The sequence below is a fragment of the Falco cherrug genome, chromosome 8 (assembly GCF_023634085.1).
Source record: "Falco cherrug isolate bFalChe1 chromosome 8, bFalChe1.pri, whole genome shotgun sequence".
In the NCBI taxonomy this organism is placed as follows: domain Eukaryota; kingdom Metazoa; phylum Chordata; class Aves; order Falconiformes; family Falconidae; genus Falco; species Falco cherrug.
The window spans coordinates 48,968,549-48,984,051 of record NC_073704.1 but is presented as its reverse complement, the minus strand read 5'-3'; the positions used below and the strand labels follow the sequence as shown (position 1 = coordinate 48,984,051).

The window sequence follows — 15,503 nt, the reverse complement described above, 5'->3', positions numbered from 1 at the left end:
TGGTCGTTACCTGCTGGTGTAAGTTAGCCCTTCTGTTACCTCTTGGGTCAGGGTCACTTTACCCACTCGCATATTTCTCTGTACTTCACTGCAAAATTGGTTCTGTCTTCAGTGCCACAGAGATGCAGTCTGCTGAGCGTTGGCTGTCTGGGTAGAGATCCTTGTGGAGAGAGAGGATTAGGTAGAGTCCCACTATTAGAAATTAAATCTTCCAAATTAATACACTGCCATTAAATAAAATGTAGAACCGTCAGGGCAGTGGATGCTCTTGTGCCACAGTTAGCACTTCCGAGGACAGCGTTACAGCCCCAGCCTGGCAGGAGAGATCAGTAACAAAGTGGTTAAATGTTTGCACAGAGCTTTCCAGCACCGCCCAGGCATTGTATCTGATGAAGCAAAAACAGTCAGGTATCAAAGAGAGACTGAAAGGAATTTGACGAGTGATGGGTTTTTTTAAATTAAGATACAATGTCACTGGAATAAGAATATCATCATTGAACAATAGTATCCTCCTGACATAAATGTCAGCATTTATAGACTATTATACCGTGACACGTCTGGTTATAAAGCCTTTATTTCTCTTATACCAGATGATTAATTACATAGATGCTGTCCTTCTGTCAGACAAATTGTGATGCTTTGGTGACAGTTGCACACTGTAGCGCTCCATCCTGGCTGAGAATCGGCTTGGCTGTGTCAAACAGCTGGAGAACTACAGGGTCATAAAAGTACAGGCTGTTTTTATAACTCTTCTCCGACAGCCACAGGGCTGGGTGGGCGCATCAGGCTAGTGCACCTCTGGTGGGGTGGCAGGGAGCCAGGCAAGCAAAGGGCTGTGGCTGCCAGCTTGCACACCTTGAGGATTTAAAGCCAAACTCGAATTCTGTACAAAGCCTCTGCTTGGAGACAGTTTTTAAACAGAGGGAAGAAAAAAAGAAGAGGCGCTTACCTCTTCCCACTCTTTTTTTTTTTTCTTTTTTTTTTCCCCTGTCCTGGAGTTTAATGGTTTGTTGTTTATCCAGCAGGACAGTTTTCAGGAGTTTTTGTTCATATTAGAAATAAATTACATGGTAGAACACATATCACTGTGCATTTTGATTCATAATTAAGACTAAAGGGAAAACATAATGAAATAAACACAGTATCTCTCTGCAGGCTCACTGCTACACTACTGTTCTTTACATGAATCAGTAACATCTGTAATTTCCACCATAGTACCACGTAAATGGTAATTGCAGGCTGACTTCATTTAACTTCAACAGGAGTGCAATAAAAAACCAATCAAATTAAGCTATATGTTTTCTTTATGACTGGAGTAGCTAAATTATTTTCTTTTCATTATTGCTGTAGATCAAGTGAGGAACAGCTACCAGCTCTGTAATAATGGTACTTTGAGAGTGATGTATGCCAATGGCATGAGCATTAGCTTTCACAGCGAACCTCATGTCCTGGCTGGGACTGTGACTCCCACCATAGGACGATGTAATATTTCTCTACCAATGGAAAATGGTTTAAATTCAATTGAATGGCGTCTGAGGAAGGAACAGATTAAAGGCAAAGTGACTGTGTTTGGAAGAAAGCTCAGGGTAAGTAGAACCTGTCATTACAATAACAAACTTTTCTTCTGTGGGCAGAAAGTTAATTTTTCAGTTTGAAGGACATCTTTCCTAGTTTTGCTTGTTTTAAAAATGTACAGCCCTGGGATTGTCTTTGGTATGATGATCTTTTCTTTGTGAGGTCAGTTAACTGCATGGGATTATCTGCTGCACACAGCTACAGGAGCTTCATTACTGAAAGTATTCCAAAAGAGGGTGGCAAAAATACCCAGAATATTGGTGCAAGTCACTTTGCTTCTGAAGGTAGAGAAAAAAAAAAAAAATTGAACTGCTCGCCATTTGTAAAAATGCTATGGCACACTTACCACAGTTAGTCCTGGGGAGAAAACACAATTACAGCTTGAGCGGTTACGTTCTGCTTCTGTAAAATCCCCCTACAGATTCATTGAGACAGGCATATTGTGTTTATTCCCTTTCCCAAATGGCACGATTGGAAAATAATTGCCATAATTACAAAGTCATAAGCATAGGATAAGAAAGACACTCAGGTCGTGTAATCCATCCCCTGCCAAATTAAAGATCTGCTGCAGCCGAATTAATCCCATTCTGTGTTTAGCTGGCCTGTTTTTCACCCCTTAAGTATCTAAACTTTCGCTGACTGCCTCAGTGTATACAGTTTTGGAAGGGCTTTGAGATACTGGGCAGGAAACAAATGTAGCGCTGGTTAAGGCCTGGTTCTTTTAATAATTCTTTCAACATCATTGGACATGAGATACCATTCTGTGTGTTCAAGATGAAATACTAAATGCAATATATGTAAACAATTATGTAGTAATTTACAAAAATTATAAGACTCTGATGTTAAATTTTGGTATTTTCCTATTGCATAATATCTAATTCATGAAGTCTTTCCTTATTCTCACAAATGCTCAGGATGCACATTGGGGAGAGGGGGAAGGCTGGACAAAAAATGGAATGAGATTAGCAGCTAATCCTTAATGACTAAATTTCATGGCTGTGTAATGGATTTTTGATGTGTTGACCTGCAGAAGTTGATTATAAGTAGAAAATAGATCAGCTCTGCATTTTGACTAGGTGTTCAAAATAAAAATAAATAGGACCCTGAAATGAAATTGCTGTAATCCTAACTCTCAATACTAAAAATTTAATAGAGGTACTTGTGGTAATTAGCTGAAGTTAAACACGTCTTAGAGCTGAAACCTTGCCTGAGATGGGTTTTCTTGCATCATGTTTATGCAAATCAAAACACTGCTTTATCTAGCAACACCTCAACATTTAATTGTCTGGTGTTAGTTCCTGTAACAATAATCACATATCCATTTAGCTCTTTTAAATGAAAATCACTGTGAGATTATAACAGGTTGAGTGGACTGAAAATGAAATTTGAAAATGAGGGAGAAAGCATGGAATTTATTTGCATCTCATTTATTCTAATTCATCTTCATAAATTCTTTAGTGAATGAAACAGAGCAAGTGCGTTGGAGCATTGGGGGGAGCAGGTGGCAGACAAGGTAGGCTACGGCAGCTGGGACAGCTGTGGCACGTAGCCGTACAGATGGGGGGGCACTGCTGCAGAACGAACGCAGCGCCGGCACAAGCAGGGAGAGAGCATGCGGAGCCATCTCCTGAATCCCCAATTCAGAATCGAGCATGACTGAAAGGGATTGTTACTGTGTGCAGTTCACTCATGAGTACTTACTGGAGCCCATGCCCCTTCTCCTCAACACTTAAAGGTGGCTTGTAAGAAAGATGGGGACAGAATTTTTAGTAGGGCTTGTTGCGATAGGACAAAGCATAATGGTTTTAAACTGAAAGAGGGAAGATTTACACTAGATATAAGGAAGAAATTTTTTACAATGTGGGTGGTGAAACACTGGGACAGGTTGCCCAGAATGGTGGTAGATGTCCCATCCCTGGAAGCATTCAAGATTGGGTTGGACAGGGCTCTGAGCAGCCTGGTCTAGTTGAAGATCTGATTGCAGGGGGAGGTCGGTCTAGATGACCTTTAAAGTCCTTTCCAACCCAAACTATTCAACTGCTCATCATGCTGTGGGCACGCCTGAGCTGTACATGTCAGCCTCTGTAAACATGTCTGGACAGACTTCATTAAGCCAAGAAAGGAAGACCTGCTCATCACCGTTATCCCACTTACAGTCCACAACTACTTTGTGCACCATCTATTCAGTGTCTCGGGATAGTTTCAGATAAAGTCTTGGTAAGATTCTCTTCTGAAGATTTTTTGGTGCGGCATCATGTTAGTGATTTTTGTTTCAAGACCTTTACCCAAGGCACAAAGGGCTTGTCCCTGCAGCCACGGGAGAACCAGATGTCCCTCTAAGTAGTGGAACAAAGGGGAAAGAGCTTGTTAGGTAATCTTCAGTCATGATACTTGTAATAGTGTTATTAGCGTTGCCAGGAAGAGTGGGAGTTAGTAATTTTGTTTGGGTTTCTATATAATTAATATGACACTACAATTACACTTAGACTCTCTGGTTTTACTTGTTTTACAAATTAAAATGATGTTACTGAATTATCCAAGCAGGTGCTTCTTTACTCTCCAAGTGATGTTTGTGTCTGTGCCTAGCTCTTGTCTGTGTAAGCATTAAAAAAAAAACCCTAATACTTCCATTTTCTATGACAAAAAAGCGAATAACCTAGTTTTTGAGGAAAAGGAGGGTACCTGGAGTCAGGCTTTCCGACACACAGGTTACCGTTGCCGTTACTGTAATGGAGAGAAGAAACCCCAGAAATCCCAACTGCTTTATGAAACTTCTGAAATTAAAAAACAAAACCAAAAAACCCCACCCCAACCAAAAGCTAAAATTCAGTTTGTAATCTTTATGAAAGTCTTTTGTTGGCTTTTGCCTTGAAGGCAATCTGCCTGTCCTTAGGAAATTGGGACCTTTCAGTCATACACTGACCCTTTGTTGCAGCAAAATGTTGGGAAGTCAGAGCTCTCTTCTGCTTCCCTACCGGCTCTGTGGAGCGGGGCGGGGGTGTCATCAGGATGGAGCCTACGCTTACAGAGCTAGAGTAACCAGTTCAGGAAGTACTGATGCCAGGTTTGGTGTCCCTCGCTTTGTTTCCATTACACTGGGAAAGCAGGGTATGATTTACTGTGCCAAGGTGTTTTAAAAATAATACCCTGTCTTTTCCTTGAGTCACAGAAGTTGTTGCTGGGATAACCTTCAGGAAAACTTACAGAAAAGAGCTTTTTCTAATAATTGCCCACTGAGGAAATGCAAACTGTTAAAGAGCTAAATTTTATTAATGGAAAAAATTAAGATAATGAGCGATAATTTGAAATAATTATTTCTTTACAAACACAAAATCGTGTTAATTTTAAATTTGCTTCCTGTATAACTGAATTCCTGCAGAGTTGGGTGGGATGGGAATTGGGTTTACCCCTCCCAGCGAAAATATCTCAGAATAACTTTTATGTCCTTGAGAAAGGCTCAGGGTTAATTTACATACTGTTTGATGTGCAGTTTAATTTTGGATAAGAGAAAATGTTGCTTAATCAAAGCTACTGTAAAATATAAGCTGGAGAACAAATCCACAGAAACTGATGAATACTTTTTAAGTAGTCATTGCTCTCAAATTATATCTAATTTAAAGACTTCTACTTTATTAATGATGCATCTACAATTAAATTACTTAAAAGCTTTATCAGATTACAGCATTAGCCTGAATTCTGTGGCTTAGCCTCCAGTGTATATGTTTGTGTATCTCTCATTATAGCACTCTGACTAGAAGCCTCTCCATTTTTATTCTTCTGTTCCTTTATTGCTGTTTTGCTCTTTTATTAAAAAATAATATCGAGCACTGAAACACTTCATGCTGTACTTTGATTTGGAAATTGTAACTGAAAACAATGGGAAAAAAAGAAAAATTATTTAACCTAATTATTTAGCACTTTTCTTTCTCAAAACTAGAAGTCCATCTTTCCCAGCCCGTATGATCAGGATTTTTAATCAGAAGAAATAAAACCTATGCCAAGTGGTCGGGTCCTGCTGAGGGATCTATTTGGAAAGTAAATGATGGAATCCTTAAATGAATGAATTCATAAGCAGGGCATTGCAGCTACAGAACCTAAGTGGCTAAACCTCAATGAAGGCACAAAATTATAATTTCTTCTGTTTTTCTTGGAGTCATTGTAAGGAAAAAGGCTAAGAACTACTGATGGCAGAAGTAGAAAAATTACTTCCTCGCAAAAGAATTTGTTTCTCTGCTAAGTGCTAACACTCTGCACTTTAAGACTCAGGCGTGCTGCATGTCTGTTCTGTCAATAAGGGGAGCCTTTCTCTGTAAGATTACAGCTCCCATGTTGCAAAGAGATGGGAAATATCCCAGTAAAACACTCAAAGTTCCGTATTTAAATACACTGCGAAGCTGATAGCAAAAGCTAGCTAATAGGAAGACATCCTACACTTTTAAAAAACGTGGGGAACTCGGGTTCTCCGTCGTGCATGCTATTTGCATGCTGAAACCGCACGGAGGTGTAGTGCCTACTGCTCACTGAATGCAGCCTTCCTTCATTCCATAGGTGCACGGAAGGAATTTACTGTCCATCGATTACGACCGGAACATACGCACGGAAAAAATCTATGATGATCATCGGAAATTTACACTGAGGATAATTTATGATCAGCTAGGACGGCCTTTCCTTTGGCTGCCTAGCAGTGGCCTGGCAGCTGTCAACGTGTCTTATTTCTTCAATGGGCGCCTGGCGGGCCTTCAGCGGGGTGCCATGAGCGAAAGAACAGATATCGATAAGCAAGGCAGGATCATATCGCGCATGTTTGCAGATGGGAAGGTTTGGAGCTACACCTATCTGGAAAAAGTAGGTGATGTGGTTTTACCTTCTGGCATTAGCTACAAGGAAGTCAAAGTACTATTTGGCTTCACTTGAAACTCTGTGTGTAACATACACACAAATTATCTAAAATTTTATGTATTCCAGCTGTTAAGAAATACCTGGTCTCAAATTCCTTATTTTTCAATTAGTCAACTAATTTGACTAATTTTTAATGGCAAATACTTTGTTCAAGGTGTGTATCTTCTGATACTTTCCCAAAAGCCATTAGGCTGCCATATAATGGTATAAACTACCACAATGAAATGTGCTTTAAGACCAGAAATGCATGACTAAACCTGACAAAAGGTCAAGGTAGAAACAGGTAATTCATCTGTAATAATTATTTATAAAATGAAAATAGGGTAATGCATTTTTACTTAGTCTAAGACACTTCATTCATAGAAGTGTCTTAAATACTTCAAAATTGCATATTGTTTCCCCTTTCCCTTCTTTGAACCTATTGTTTCAAGCGAACAAGAGCTGATGTTCTCGGCTTAGTTTCTCACATTTTTCACAGTAAGAGTTGTGAATTGCAACTGTTAGTGGAAAGGTAAATCTAGTCATTTATCACACCCCTCTGCATCCCTCAGTAAAAAAAGAAAAGGAAAAAAAAAAAAAAAGTCCTACTAAAGGGAGGGTAGCTAATATGCTAGCTAGCCAACCTACACTCTCTCTGGAGTGTCAGCATATTGATTTCCAAGTAGCAGATCCTTTCATGCGGCAATCTGACAATATTCCCGGGCAGCTTTGTGCCCCTAACTAATGTATCTAATTCTCTTTTTATTTATTAAACAGCAGTGCCTCTGCAGTCAATTTTTCTTTTCTTTAATGCCCTCTCAGAGGTCACATGCTGAAAGCTAGTAACTGTGTATTCATTTTTCCCCCTGTAGTCCATGGTACTACTGCTTCAGAGTCAACGACAGTACATCTTCGAGTATGATTCTTCAGACCGCCTTCACGCTGTGACCATGCCTAGCGTGGCTAGGCACAGCATGTCGACTCACACCTCCGTTGGCTACATTAGAAATATTTATAACCCTCCTGAAAGCAACGCATCCGTGATTTTTGATTACAGTGATGACGGGAGGATTTTGAAAACATCATTTTTAGGCACTGGCCGACAAGTCTTCTACAAGTATGGAAAGCTATCCAAATTATCTGAAATTGTTTACGACAGCACGGCAGTTAATTTTGGATATGATGAAACTACAGGCGTCCTAAAAATGGTGAATTTGCAAAGTGGAGGGTTTTCCTGTACAATCCGCTATCGCAAAATTGGCCCTCTTGTTGACAAACAGATCTACAGATTCTCTGAAGAAGGTATGGTCAATGCGAGGTTCGATTATACGTATCACGATAACAGCTTTCGAATCGCAAGCATCAAACCCATAATTAGTGAGACGCCTCTTCCAGTTGATCTTTACCGTTATGATGAGATTTCTGGCAAAGTAGAGCATTTTGGCAAATTTGGAGTTATTTATTATGATATCAATCAGATTATTACTACAGCGGTTATGACACTGAGTAAGCACTTTGACACCCATGGGCGCATTAAAGAAGTTCAGTATGAAATGTTCAGATCCCTGATGTACTGGATGACTGTACAATATGACAGCATGGGAAGGGTAACTAAAAGAGAACTGAAACTTGGTCCTTATGCCAACACGACAAAGTACACCTATGATTACGATGGAGATGGGCAACTGCAAAGTGTAGCAGTGAATGACAGGCCAACCTGGCGTTACAGTTACGATCTGAATGGAAACCTTCATCTCCTGAGTCCTGGAAACAGCGTCCGATTGATGCCTCTGCGCTATGACCTCAGAGACAGGATTACGCGCTTAGGTGACATCCCATACAAAATTGATGATGATGGATTCCTGTGTCAGCGAGGCTCAGATGTGTTTGAGTACAACTCCAAAGGACTCTTAACGAGAGCTTATAACAAAGCAAACGGGTGGAGCGTTCAGTACCGTTACGATGGACTCGGCCGAAGGGCTTCCTGTAAGACTAATCTGGGGCATCATCTACAGTACTTTTATGCTGATCTTCACAATCCAACAAGGGTAACTCACGTCTACAACCATTCCAATTCAGAAATCACCTCTTTGTACTACGATCTGCAGGGCCACCTCTTTGCAATGGAGAGTAGCAGCGGGGAAGAATATTACGTCGCCTCTGATAACACGGGCACTCCGTTAGCTGTGTTCAGCATCAATGGCCTCATGATCAAACAGCTTCAGTACACGGCGTATGGGGAGATTTATTACGACTCTAACCCCGATTTCCAGCTGGTCATTGGGTTCCACGGAGGGCTGTATGATCCTTTAACCAAACTCGTCCATTTTACCCAAAGGGACTATGATGTCCTGGCTGGACGCTGGACATCTCCTGATTACACCATGTGGAAAAACATTGGTAAAGAACCTGCTCCTTTCAATCTGTACATGTTCAAGAGTAACAACCCTCTCAGCAACGAACTGGATCTAAAGAATTATGTAACAGGTGAGACTTCATTATGTTTCTTATAAATAACACTGCAGTTTGGGAGTTAGTTGATTGGGGAAAGAAATCAGACTTCTCTTTACGAGCCAATTGCTGAACGCTCCCATCAAGTTTGGCCATCTTCCTTTTTGTGCTGTGAAAAGGGCTGGCTAGTCCTGATTCTTTGATACTGCTGCTTCCTGAATGAAGGGCACTAAATGAGAAGCCGTAATGAGTTATGGAGGCAGGTAGGAGGAAAATGCCTTAATATTCCATTTCAGCACAGCCATAGTGCTCTTCCTATTGAACTAGTATGAAGATGAGTTCATTCTGATTTTGTACAATAAAAAGCAGTGTCACCTACAAGAATCACCAGCAGGTTAGTTGCAGAATCGGGAACCAGAACTCCTCAGCATCTCTTCCCCTTAGGGCTACTTTCAGAATTAACTGCTAGCGGAGCCCATGGGCACATTACAAATTAGTACCAAGAATGGATTTAATTAAACCTCTTTCTCCATTTAACTTTTAATATGCAAACAGTCTTTAGTATTTAAAACAAAAATCTTGATGTTTTTGAAAATTATTTCCTCCTGAAAGACTTAAGAAATTTTCTGGAATGTGTAGAGCTAAGAAAGAGAAACAATAAAATAGTTTTGATTGCGTATGTTAGAATTGGGCAAAACTTGTAACCCCTTCTTAATCAGTAATAATTTTTCACTTAAGATCACACAGTACTTGAACTAGCTGCTGGCAATTTCTAAAAAGAAAGGTAATTAATATGTCTTCAGGAAAAGCTTTTTTCAGAATTGAATATGCAATATACAGTAATTAGAGCAGTGATATCATTTTTAAAAGGAGCTATCTTAATTTCAGCAGTAATTAGAATTTCAAGAAAAGTGTGCACTTTCTTCAAAGAAAACCATAGCAAGTTTCATTAGTATGTTGGGACCTAGATATATGTGCAACACCCCATAGTTTCTACCGTAATACTTTGCAATTTGAAGATAGTGTGAAACTTCTCTGATAGTACAAAACTATTGGGGACTAAAATTACCTTGGGATCAAAACCTGTTGTCCTAAATTCAACAAAATTCCAGTTTTCATACAGCACTGTTTGATGTAGATTTTCTGTGTCATCTTACAATATTTTGCTATGTTCTGAAATTGCATTCATTTAATTTATCCATCCACTGGATGAAATCTAGGAGGATATATTGCATTTTGGTATAATGCACACCTTATAGTCTGTAAAAATACTTCAGTGGTGATGAAAATATTTGTTGCTGTATGGAGCACAGATTAGCTTGCACAAGAAGAGATTATGGTGGCACTTTGGCTGTCATAGTTTAAAAAAATACAAACAGAAAAAAATACTTCCCCACCCCAATCCATTCTTACTGTTAACCCCTGGCGCTGCTGTATTCACAGCTGAAGAGGAATTCCTGTAGTAAGGCCAGTGCTGCAAGGCATGTTGGCTAAGCAAAATAGTAACTACTTGAAATCTAGGTCCTCCTCTTTTTTTTGCAGAATTAGGGCAGCTGAAGTGAATTGTTCAGGAGATACCGTTATACTGTAAGATAAATGGAAGCCTTAAAAAGGAGCAGTAACCATGTGCTGGCCAAAGCTACAGGGAAAAATATGGTCAGGACTGTGTGATGGGCGATACATACAAATACCTTCATAGAAGCAGAGCATTTCACTTATTTCAGTGTCAGAATGGCTCAGAAAAGGCGACTTTCGCTGTCAAATGTCCTCAACCAAGAAGCATTACACTTTTTATAATGTAACATAACCTCTGCTAAAGCTTTGGGGGAAACAGGCTTTGCAAGAGCGAGCAGGTGCCATGTTGTGGCTGAGCATGTCCCGGGGGTCTGTAGGTGTTCAGGTGGGTGCTCTGCAGGTCTCTGCGTGCCCGTGGGCAGCAAGCAGAGCCCGCTGTGCACCTGCGTGCTGCAGACACCATGCTTAGAGTGGCCTAAATTCAGGCAGCGACCCCTGCATCGAGCGTGCCTTGCCACAGCCATGTCTCCTGTCAAATGTGAAGTTTGGCTCACGCAGAGAAGCAGCAGTAGCAGCGTCAGAAGGCGTTGTAGGCCAGCAAGGGGAGAAGGCTACTTGCAGGAAAAGGCAGGAGTGATGTTTGAACAGGAGTCCTCATGAACATAGGTCCAAATCCAAGTCCAAAGCACAAGTGCCTGTGCTTCCACACTGCTTCGATCTCTGCGATGGCCAGAAAAGAGCAGCAGGAAGCATAAATGTAAAACGGGGTCATGGGGTTTTGGTAGGGTATTTTTTTGCTTAAAAACTTTATTTTGATAACTAAAATACATCATTAGTTCTTAATACCTGCTGAGTGAGAACTACTGTTATTCATTCAGTGGCACAGCTTTTTCAACTAGATATGAAGCCAGAGGTTTACTAGTCAGAGCTGGAAGTTCCCGAAGCTCCCCCCAGAGCTGAGCTGTAACCCACCCATGCAAGTCTTACTTTTCCATACAGCCTGGAGGCATGGGAAGGACATTCATGGTGCCTAAATTTAGACATCTGAATTACAAGTCCAGCTTCTCACTGCATTTAATGGAGCCTCCCGAGACCTGATGACAGCTAATAGAAGTAGGACATAGAAGAGAAGCCGTGTATTTTCCCAAAGGACTTTCCAGATGGTTTTAGGAGTACTAACCTGATAAAACATCATTTTACAATACAGTTTGTAGGCTACAGTAGCCACAGCAGAAGGTGTCAGAAATGGAACAAGTAGTGCGTATGGTAAAATGTTTGGATAATCCATGTGCTGTCATGTAAGAAGAATGGAAAAGGTGGTATATCCCTGATGAACTATTTAGGATAAATTCAAAGCAACATGTGCCTGTTCATGGTGGATTACTACAATTCTGCAAAGTGCCACACTGTAACATAAATTATGAGTTTCACTGCTACTTGAAATTAAAGAGGTCAGGGATGGATTTCCTCATATTTTTATTTCTTGTGTTTATTATCCACATTTATTTCTCACTTACCTGCTTACTTTTGATTTTTAGATGTCAAAAGCTGGTTGGTGATGTTTGGATTTCAGCTTAGCAACATTATTCCTGGTTTCCCTAGAGCAAAAATGTATTTTGTGTCACCGCCATATGAGTTGTCTGAGAGTCAAGCATGTGAAAATGGACAGGTAAGCAGAAACATGAAGTTATTTTTCTTGATAAATTTGCCCCACTTTACAAATATAACTGCTGGCTCTTCTGTAGTCACAGCAGAAGGCCAAGTATTTATTTCAGTGTAAAATGAAGTGAGTAGCTAGGTTTTATACCAATAACATATGCTTTTCTTGCCAGCCTTTGTTGTTATCATAATTACAGTGTCATTGGTTTGTCTTTTATTGAGTTCTTCCTTGATTAACAAGTTGTAACTCGATTAACTTGATTAGCAATGACAAAGGCAGACTTTGTCAGGGTAATTTATCATCTGTTGTACCTTTGGTAAAACCATCCTAATAACATGTGTGTTGCAATAAACTTAGGTTGGTACTTGCTGTACTGCTACGGAATGGTTCTGCTTCTCACCCTGTAATAGGATTCCTCATCGTTTCTGTCTGATGCTTTTCACAATTAGAGGCTTTGGTTCGCTACTCCAGTTACCACAGTTAACTTCAGTTACAGTATGCTTACTTGTCAGGTTAAGGGTGGAAAAGGGTATGTGCTTCAATGTTTATAATAAATTCCAACCCATTTCATAAACTTAAAAAGAGTACTAGGCCAATTTCAAACTTAGTCTTTGCTTGGCTTACTTCGCTTTTGTGGTAATAGAACAGAAATTATCATATAAACCTAGACATACCACGTTCACAGGCTTTTAAGTAATTTGAGGGTCTAAATGCCCTCTTCAGGAATTGCTTTGGAATTTTGGAACCCAAATCTTATTGGTTTTTAAAAAGCCTTACATTCATAAGCATTTTAGTCATAGATACTGGTTGAAATCTCTGGGCAAAAGTGTTCCAAAGTTAAGTGCCATCTTTTAATAGATGGATTCTGTTTGTTTCCAACTCTGATGAAAATCGTGCTGGGCTTGGGTCTTACTTATTCTTGTAATGGACACTATATAGTTTCCCAAAATTGAGATTTGTGGTACATATATGCTACAAAGGGTGATGAAGGAGAAATATTTTTTCCTATCAGTAATACCAAAGAATAATTTGCCAAATGAGTATTTACCTGATTCTAAAAAGGGTATGTATATGGTGGTCCTCCCATAGCACAGAATTTTTCACTGCATGGTTTTCCTTTAAAAAAACAAAGCAAAGATTAGCATTAGTCTCTGAAATTAGTATTTTCAGCTCTGTATCTTCTTTGGTGGTTTTTGTTTTACTTTGTTTTGCTTTCCCCAGCTAATTACAGGAGTTCAGCAGACAACGGAAAGACACAACCAAGCTTTCATGGCTCTTGAGGGACAGGTCATATCTAAAAGATTACATGCCAGTATTAGAGAAAAAGCAGGTCACTGGTTCGCAACAACCACTCCTATCATTGGGAAAGGAATCATGTTTGCTGTGAAGGAAGGCCGGGTAACCACCGGCATTTCCAGCATAGCCACAGACGATAGCAGAAAGATTGCCTCTGTCCTTAATAGTGCTCACTACCTGGAAAAAATGCACTACAGCATTGAGGGGAAGGATACCCATTACTTTGTCAAGATAGGCTCAGCTGACAGCGACCTTGTCACCCTCGCGATGACCAGCGGGCGGAAGGTCCTGGACAGCGGGGTCAACGTCACCGTCTCCCAGCCCACTCTCCTCGTCAATGGCAGGACTCGAAGGTTTACCAATATTGAGTTTCAGCATTCCACCCTGCTGATCAACATCCGCTACGGACTGACCCCCGACACGCTGGACGAGGAGAAGGTGAGAGTGTTAGACCAGGCTCGGCAGCGAGCCCTGGCATCAGCCTGGGCCAAGGAGCAGCAGAAGGCACGGGATGGCCGAGAGGGCAGCCGCGTATGGACAGACGGAGAGAAGCAGCAGCTTCTGAACACGGGAAGGGTTCAAGGTTACGAGGGATATTATGTCCTGCCCGTGGAGCAGTACCCAGAGCTAGCAGACAGTAGCAGCAACATCCAGTTTTTAAGACAGAATGAAATGGGAAAGAGGTAACAAATTAACCTGCTGTCATCCTGTGCTGGATGAATCAGTAGTCATAACTGTTATCTCCTCTCCTAAGGAGATGAAGACCTAAATGGGGGCACTAGGCTGAGCTACTCTGGGATAGTAAGTGGCAAAAAAGCTCATATTTTTTGAGTTCAATGCTACTGTTCAAGTGATTAAAAACCACATCCTGAAGTGGACTAAAGCCAGACTGAAAACTCTAACCATACAAATTAAAAAGTACCCCTGAAATATTACCCACTTGTTCTGGGTCTAAAGAAAAACAAAAAGAAGGCCTCGTATTGTATTACCTCACTCCATTCACACGTGAGCAAACTAAGAAATCCAAGTGGGCCACTTTCACTAACCAGCTGATGAAACACAGATGATTCAGACTGCTTGTTTGATAAATATCCAAGAGGTTTTCATTTAAAGCAAAATACAGGTGCATTTAAAACATGACTTTGGGGTGATTTGTGTGTAGCAACTGGAGGACAATGAGAATGCAAGTGAGAGCGCACTGGAAATAGTAAAGAAAAATATATTTAAAAGTAACAAAACCACACTTGCACTCTGACCCTCCACTTGTCTGGCCTGAAGCTTAACTTATTCAAAGAGGGCAGAGTGTAAAGTTACATTCAAAATGGTGGCTATAAATCACTACAAATAAATTTCATACTCTGTTTGTCTTTGAAGATTTCCATTGTGGACAGTATAACACAGTTACAGGGTGTAGTCTGTTTAGATTCAGTAGTTTGTTGGTATCAGTTCCAGTAGAGCTGTGGGCATTGTGTTACACTATTGCAAATGGGCACCACGTCAGATCACCCTGTACATACATCAGCCAGAAGGCACAATCACTGTTTCAGATTTAAAAATTATTAGTGTGTTTGTTTGGTCGAGAAACTGAGACAATCACATTACAGTCACCACAAAAAAATACAAAAAAAAAAAAAAAAAAAAACCACCCAAAAAAAAAAAAAAAAAAGAAAAGAAAAAAAGAAAAAAGTCTAATAAGAACTTTGGTACAAGAACTTTTTTGTAATATACATGTATGAATTGTTCATTGAGTTTTTATATTAATTTTAATTTGCTGCTAAGCAAAGACTAGAGACAGGCAAAGATAATTTATGGCAAAGTGTTTAAATTGTTTATACATAAATAAAGTCTTTAAAACTCCTGTGAATTACTTGTCTTCCGTTGTTAGATCTTTTAAAAATGAAAGATTAGTGTCTTACTGTCACCTAATGCACACAGCATCTTACATGTCAGAATGGCTTCTGTTGTTGCACTGTGGGTTCTACAGAGGGCTGGTCCTTTGCTCTCTGGGTAAGCGAAGTCCTACGCACGCATCACCTGGAACTCCGCTTAGGACACCGCAGAAAACTGGTAAATGCTTTAGAAGTTCCCCCTCTGCAGCTCATGACTAGCAACCCTCAAACTGCTGTGT

At 40.3% G+C, this 15,503-nt stretch overlaps 1 protein-coding gene across 5 annotated transcripts in view; it reads left to right on the top strand.

Annotated features, from left to right (window-relative positions):
* The window catches only part of TENM2 (teneurin transmembrane protein 2), a 698,234-nt gene extending 682,981 nt beyond the window's left edge, over window positions 1–15,253 (top strand). For all 5 annotated transcript variants that reach the window (XM_055717811.1, XM_055717810.1, XM_055717809.1 and 2 more), the window contains 5 exons: window positions 1,351–1,586; window positions 6,124–6,420; window positions 7,326–8,940; window positions 11,958–12,088; window positions 13,301–15,253. In XM_055717811.1, the coding sequence (XP_055573786.1) occupies window positions 1,351–1,586; window positions 6,124–6,420; window positions 7,326–8,940; window positions 11,958–12,088; window positions 13,301–14,062 (3,041 nt within the window). In that variant the 3' untranslated portion in view covers window positions 14,063–15,253. The remainder of the gene's footprint in view (window positions 1–1,350; window positions 1,587–6,123; window positions 6,421–7,325; window positions 8,941–11,957; window positions 12,089–13,300) is intronic.
* Window positions 15,254–15,503: the final 250 nt, after the last annotated feature.